At 44.0% G+C, this 7,457-nt stretch overlaps 1 protein-coding gene across 1 annotated transcript; it reads left to right on the top strand.

Moving 5' to 3' along the window:
• The first annotated feature begins 2,147 nt into the window (after positions 1 to 2,147).
• Positions 2,148 to 7,457, top strand: LOC146612722 (uncharacterized). Its single transcript, XM_085377444.1, has 3 exons — positions 2,148 to 2,347; positions 3,140 to 3,427; positions 6,566 to 7,457. The coding sequence occupies exons 1-3, from the start codon at positions 2,176 to 2,178 to the stop codon at positions 7,393 to 7,395; spliced, it is 1,290 nt and encodes a 429-aa protein (XP_085233570.1). The 5' UTR covers positions 2,148 to 2,175; the 3' UTR covers positions 7,396 to 7,457.

Here is a 7,457-nt window from a genome sequence, read left to right as displayed (position 1 = left end):
TTCATGAAACATCTGTGGGAATAAAATATCTGGGAAGCAAAAACTGATGGATGAAGATTAAACGTCCTGCTTTGATGTTTAAAGTGTCACTAACAGGTCTGCTAACATCAGGCTGTGATCTGCACATCTGATCATTTTGAGGAAGGTTTTTAGAAACTGCAGTGAAGAGCGAGGACAACGATGGTGGATGATTCATTTATATGAACAATCTCTCCTTTAACAAGTGAATTACAGCTACAGAGGTTTAACAGTGTGTGGCTCCCTCTAGTGGATGTTGTGGAGTATTCTGTTGTCTTTGCTCCAAAGGTTTTTGTACAGAGTTTTGCTGTTTCCTGTCACTGTGGGCTGCAGAGCACAGTAGTACACAGCAGAGTCAGACACTGCAGCAGAGGAGATCTGAAGAGTCATCAGTGTTTTATCTTCACTCACATTAACAGACAGTCCAGAGATTTCTTTTTTCATCACTTCTCCAGATGGTAAATGAGAGATCAGGAACTCTGGTGGTTTTCCTGGATATTGTCGATACCAGTAAAACTCGTCACTTCCAGTTGCCTTTTTGGAGTATCTATAGGACAGAGTAGCAGTGCTGCCTTCTACACTGAACACTTCTTTGTTGGTTGGAGTGAGATCTTCACAGCTGACACCTAAAGGAACAGAAACATGTTTTATTCTTTTATAAATCATCACAATTCAAATGTGTTTCTTTAAACACACAGATTGTAACGTACCTGTTAGAATGGTGAGAATCAGTAAAGAAAGTGCAAAATAGTCCAAAGACAACATGTTGAATGAAGGTAAAGTTTATGGTTTGTGTTGAACTCTGTTGAATGTGGAGGTTTCTCTCTCTTCTAGTTCAGTAACAGCTCAGCTCCTCCCTGAATCTCTGCTCCTCCTCTCTGATCTGGATTTGAACTTCTCTCACTTCCTCCTGCTTTACACACTAGTAGCAGCATCTTCACTTTCAGGTGGGAGGAGCTCTAATATTTTTTGTAACTTCATCTCAGCCAATCAAATAGTTTTGTGCTTCCACAGCAGCTCTGTCTCTGTCTCTGATCTTTACTGCTTCATTTCTCTGTTGTCTTTGTCATCAGTCCAATGACACAAGAATCAGAGGTTTAACAGTGTGTGTTTCCCTCTAGTGGATGTTGTGGAGTATTCTGTTTGCTCCAAAGGTTTTTGTACAGAGTTTTGCTGTTTCCTGTCACTGTGGGCTGCAGAGCACAGTAGTACACAGCAGAGTCTGACACTGCAGCAGAGGAGATCTCCAGATTGACTCGATTTCTCTCCTTGTTCAGTGCAGCAGTCAGTCGAGGGTTTGGGGGAGTTGCTCTCAGCACACTCGGCTCACTCGTATCAGTGATGAGGAGAAGGAACTGAGGAGCTGATCCAGGATCCTGTCGATACCACTGGAGATTCTGGGCTTGAACTGAATAGTTACAGGACACAGTAACTGTACGGCCCTCTGATGAAAACACTTCAGCACTGCTGGCAGTAATATCATCTTCCAAGCTGTTACCTGCTGATGAAACAACATGTTATACTTACAGCTCTGTTCCACAGTCACATGTCCATCATTGGAAAAACACAGTGAGCTCAAAGAAAATCCAAACTGGATCTGTAACGCTGTAAACATGTCTTTGAATTTCAGGTGTTCCTGTCAGAAACATACGTACCTACGAGAGCTGCAAAGATCCAAATCACAGCCAGTTTTTCCATGTTTCCAGAGGAGAAATGTTGGAAGTGATGTTCACTGGGAGTTAGCTGTGAGTGGTCTGATGTTCACAGCTGGAGTCAGACAGGTTTCTGCAGTCAGGAGGAGGAGCTGCTTTTGCTCTCATGTGATGTTTCCTGTTAAATCCTGATGACAGCTGGTGTGTCTGCAGGAGATCCTGCATAGTTTGTGCTTCGTGCTGCTGTTGAAAGTTAAACAGCCAAACACGGAGCTTGCACAGAGGTCTTTATGGATCTGTTTTCTCTTCTCACGGCAGCTCAGAACATTTTATTTATTTACTGCAACAAACTGACACTTTGAAGAGGAACTAAAGGCAACACTCGTGCTCTGCCGGAACCTCACCGCGTGACACAGGCGGAAGTAAATAAAGGAAAGGCACTAATACCGTCACTGACCCGGGTGTGTTGTTGTGTGAGCTGAGTGTGTGAGCTGCGGCAGCAACGATGCCTTCAGTTCAGTATCTGAGAGAGTTCATCAACGAGCGACTAACTGCTGCTGCTGAACAAATATTCTTGGAGTTTGAAAAAACGATCGTCCAGTACGAGGAAGAGATCGACCGTCAGCGCAGACTGCTGGATATCACCTGGAAACCCCAAATCAAGCTGCACAGGACAGGTGAGTGTCCCTCTGAGGGAGGATCCTGATCACAGCTCTGCGGGACGTTTCTGATTGTGAGGACTTTTTGGAGATGTGAGCTAACAAAGAGCAAACAGAGGACAGGACTGCGCTGCGCTGCATTCAAACAGCAGGCGCTGAAATCAGCCTGGATTTGAGCTTTTCTCTGACCTGGATCCATCACTCAATCCTGTGAATCGTTTGAAAAACTTTTTGTTTGGCGGTGAAACGTGTGTTTGATGGTGCGTTCAGGTGCACCTTCTAAACTCAGTAATCTAGCCTGAAAAGGTTTTTCCTTGGTTTCCTTTCTTCTTCTGCAGAGCTGTAAAGAGTTCAGTGTTAACGTCATAACAATACGTCTTTTTTATTTCTCCATCAGTGACGTCAGAGTGGTCGCCCGGGCCCTTTGTGATGATGTCACATAAAAGCTAAAGTGGTACACAGCACGTGCACGGTTCCTGTGGTCACATTTACACACGTGTGAGAACAACAAAGTCCACCATGTTGTTGTTCAGAGTCACGGACGCGACTGAAAGAAGTGACACAGAGTTTAATGTGCAGCTCGGCACAGTGACACCTAATATTGAATTTATGAACTGTAGTGGCAGTGCGGTGCTGCTGCTGTGCTGAGGGGGCTTTACCTTCCAGATGTTCGTCTGAATAAATGCAGATCTGAGATCAGTGACTTACAGCTGACTGGACGGCTTTACTCTCACACACGAGCGACGCAGTCATGCTGTAAAGTCCTGTTAATGTTTCTGTGGTTGTGACTTCTTTCTTCTGTCTCTCCAGACGTCCCACAGCAGCAGGTCTGTGAGGAGGAGGAGGAGGAGGAGGTTCTCCCTGAGCAGCAGCTCTGGAACCAGGAGAGGAGCTCCAGTGTGGAGCAGGAGGAACCAGAAGCTCCACAGATTAAAGAGGAACAGGAGGAACTGTGCAGCAGTCAGGAGGGAGAGCAGCTGGGACTGAAGGAGGAGCCTGAAGTTCATAATGATCCTGTGCAGTACGAGGAAGAGATGGAGCGTCAGCGCAGACTGCTGGATATCACCTGGAAACCCCAAATCAAGCTGCACAGGACAGGTGAGTGTCCCTCTGAGGGAGGAATTTTACTCATGGGCCGTTTCTCAATACTCGTGCAGCCAGTCCAGACTTCGTAAGTTCACACGGGAGTCCGGACTTCCCGAGAGTGCGAGAAAACAGCGCGATCATTCCACAGCTGAGCAGCATCGTACTTGATGACATCACACAGAGTTTTTACTGCATCCCTGCTGAACTGTGATTAATATTTGCAATGGAAATTACACGTGACGTAGTAGATTTCTTTAAGAAAAAAGATGTATGAAAAAGGTATTTTGAGCACTTGATCTGTTTCATAATGTCTAATAAGCTTCATGAAGGAAACACAAGCTTAATCTCTGTTAATAAAAATCGTATACATGTATGCACAGCTCACGCTGCTTATTGAGTAAAAACAAGCAGGTGAGACGTTAGAACGCTGCTATTTTATTTTTGCAGACCCCTAAAATCAACACTGGACTGCTGGGGTTTGGAAGAGAATCGATATTAAAAACCTAATTTGATCAATGCTGCAGCAGCCTTCAGCTGTTCACATGTGTCAGCATGTTGTTTCTGCTCCCGGAGGAAAGGTTTCCTTCGAATTCAAAGATTTTTAATGTTAATCAGCTGTTACTTACGTTTGTGTTTAAAGAAGAACAGCACATTTTACATGAGGGGACATGACGGGAGAGCACATATCCATTGAAACAATGTTAAATCAACATCAGGCAGTTCTGTTGGAACAGCGTTAGAGTCTGATATTGAATCACTGTTGAACTCTGATGGTGGTTTTCCATCACTTTTCACTTGGTTACTATTGAAACACTAAAATCATAATTAAAAATCAACTTAATGGGCGTTTATTTTACGACACCACGAAACAAACGACAGATGTTTTTATATCGTCGTCCGATATATATGGTTATATCAACAGCCCTAAACCAGGCGTGTCCAAACGTTTTCACTGACGCCAACATACATAAAAATATAGGAGGGGCGGGGCCAGTTACTAGAAATGAGGTATATAACCTTAACTTTACTGTATTAAAGTTAGAAAAATCACTTAAAAGTGGTCAAATATGTTATATTGTTGAATATAATTAAAGACAAAACTGCCTTCATCCCATCTTTCCATAAACGGATCTTTGTTGATTTATCCAGAAAAAGCTTTGGTAGCTCGTTTTCACAGCAGCCTCAGATTTCTTCTTGGACAGAAGATTTACAGCACAGAGAAAAAACAATAAATAAAGCTTGTTATTTAAGTTATTAGGCTCAGCAACACACCTGTTAACGTCCGTTTGAAACAGTTATCAACATTAACAGACTGAACTGGGCTTAATAACAGGAGTGCATCATTTTAGCAGATTATTCTGGTGAGTATCAGCTGCGCTGGGTTTGTAAATCGGGCCGTCCAGCTGCGGTGCTGATCCGACGCCACTCGTGCCAAAAACCCGGACAAATGTCACTTGATCAAGGAGCAGATGTGCATCAGATGAGATCAGCTGACTGCGTGCGCTGTGCACAGCGGTGTGTGCTCTGTGTGTTAACAAGGAAAACGCAGATAAGAAAGTGGTGCACAAAAGCAGAGTAGTGACAGAATCGATGCGCATTACTGATATTTGAAGCATGTGTACCTGCACCTAACACACGGGTACTGTGGAATATAGTTTTACTCACCTAAGGCGCTCGTGCTCTCGTCCACTCCCAGCAACAATTAGCAGCTGTGCGGCGTCTGTGGCGTCGGTGCTCTCATCGCCTGCGATGGAGTCAAAATCAAAAGCACAGCTTTGTCAGACAGGTGCAGTTTAATGTTGGCTGACGAGTCTTCAGTGCGTCGCACGACTGGATTTCTGGACACGCTGACGTTGTTGAAGTTCTGCACTTTTTCCACATTATTTCGGTGACTTTAACGAGGCCGTGTTTTATGAGGTCTCCATCTGAAAAAGGCTCGCCATGTCTCGCGATGAGTTGGGCGACCTCATAGCGGCTATCGGAGCCTTTTCCTGGACCTTTCGAGCACGAGATAAATACTGTTGCTGACCCTGCGGGAGAGTTAATGTCTGCTCTGGCTCAGCACCAGTGTCGGATGCACAGGCCTGATGTTTGGCTTCATAATGACGTCGCACGTTATCCTCTTTCATAACTGCCACAGTCTCAGTGCAGATCAAACAGACACACTTGAGTTCTTTGAAGAAATCTTCACTCTCCCACCGTGTCTGAAATTTTCTGCACTCACTTTCTACCTTTGGCTTCTTTGGTTCTGACCTGTTTAGTAACTTGGGGTAAATTTCTTCAGTGATTGTCCTTTTTGGTGGAGCCTTGATCAACAGCAGCTCCCCTGGTGTTAAAACAAAGAAGTGCAATACACTCAAGCAAAAGTTGAAGTGCGGCCTTATTCTATGCTATTTATAAATTTAATTAATCAATTAAAAATGGCCCGCGGGCTGCAGTTGGCCATAGACAGTGGTTTAGCCAAATTGTCACATGCTAACATGCTGTTAGCTTGGAAGCTTTTCACTGTGAGTGAAGATGCAAACTTCCCCTTAGTTCAGCTATTAGGGCGTGTCCATGAAAACATGCTTAATAAAAAAACCTATGGTCATTTAAAAGAAGCTAACAAAGGCAAAGTGGTTGAAGCTAAAGCTAGAATGTGCTGAGAGCCACCCAAAAGCCCGCAGCACGTAATGAACAAAGGATCACAGCAGTTATGAACATTATGGAGATGAATCGAGAAGGTCAAAAGTTCTGTTTCCTGTGATGTGATTATAAACATGCTGGAGAATGTTGGATGTAACTCACGTTTGATTTGTTGCACCTGCTTCCATTTAGTAACGTTTGTCAGCAACTTATTTTTACTTAGTTCAGTGAACTATTCAGCTTCTCAGTTTTTAACCCTCATCTTACAGATTAGGATCCATTGAGACCTCACCGGTTATTTATCAGCTCATTGCAGGATATTTATTACAGCCTTTCTACAGCAGCTGGTAGTTCATCCTCGCTCTGCCCTTACTGCTGATGTCCCTCTGTTGATGAGCTTTATTCTGGAGTGGGACAATTCACTCTCGCAGCCTGAATTTGTGGCCATTCTCCTTTATTATTATACTTTATTAGTAATAGTTACTCAGATGATTTTCTTTTTCTTATCTCCTTCTGTCCCTCCAGACGTCCCACAGCAGCCTGTCTGTGAGGAAGAGGAGGAGGAGGTTCTCCCTGAGCAGCAGCTCTGGAACCAGGAGAGGAGCTCCAGTGTGGAGCAGGAGGAACCAGAAGCTCCACAGATTAAAGAGGAACAGGAGGAACTGTGCAGCAGTCAGCAGGGAGAGCAGCTGGGACTGAAGGAGGAGACGGATACCTTCATGGTGACTGCTGCTGAGGAAGGAGAGCACAGTGAACCAGAAGCAGGCAGGGAGCAGCTCCTCACTCACAACTTTGCTGTAGCTGACAGTCAAGATCTGGGAGGAAACAAGAACGCAGATTCAAGATCAAGTAGAGAAAGACACAAAAGTCACAACAATGCAGAAAATCCCGCTATGTCAGAGAGTCACTGTAACTTTGATAAAAGTAGTAAGTCTTTAAAATGTGATGTTTGTGGAAAAACCTTCAAGTTTAATTATCAAATGAAGGATCATTATTCAATCCACACAGGTGAGAGACCGTTCGCTTGTACAGTGTGTGGAAAAATGTTCAGATGCAGCAGCTTTTTGAAGAAGCACCTAAGAACGCACTCCGATGTGAAGCCATATACTTGTAAAACATGTGGGAAAAAGTTTGGAAGTAATCGTAATTTAGTGACGCACACCAGAATTCACACAGGTGTGAAACCATATCAATGCAAAACGTGTGGGAAATGGTTCAGATGTCACTCTCATTTAAGAGATCACATAAGAATTCACACAGGCGAGAAACCATATCGTTGTGAAACATGCGGGGAAGCTTTCAGACATCGTAATGTTTTTTCGGCACATGTAAAAAAGTCACACATGTTGTTGTAAAGGTCAGACGTTTTCATCACACGTGTTCTTTTTTACCTGGCTACATCACCATGGTAACTTGT

Source organism: Diplotaxodon limnothrissa, linkage group LG18, assembly GCF_057381915.1.
Source record: "Diplotaxodon limnothrissa isolate DT_005_m linkage group LG18, D_limnothrissa_male_GT1.1, whole genome shotgun sequence".
NCBI lineage: Eukaryota > Metazoa > Chordata > Actinopteri > Cichliformes > Cichlidae > Diplotaxodon > Diplotaxodon limnothrissa.
This window is presented reverse-complemented; position numbering and strand designations above follow the sequence as displayed.

Bases quoted from the DNA above. Each gene is read 5' to 3' on its own strand.
- LOC146612722 (XM_085377444.1), top strand. From the start codon at position 2,176: ATGCCTTCAGTTCAGTATCTGAGAGAGTTCATCAACGAGCGACTAACT. The intron at 2,348-3,139 runs GTGAGTGTCCCT...CTGTCTCTCCAG, and splicing joins AATCAAGCTGCACAGGACAG to ACGTCCCACAGCAGCAGGTC. The intron at 3,428-6,565 runs GTGAGTGTCCCT...CTGTCCCTCCAG, and splicing joins AATCAAGCTGCACAGGACAG to ACGTCCCACAGCAGCCTGTC.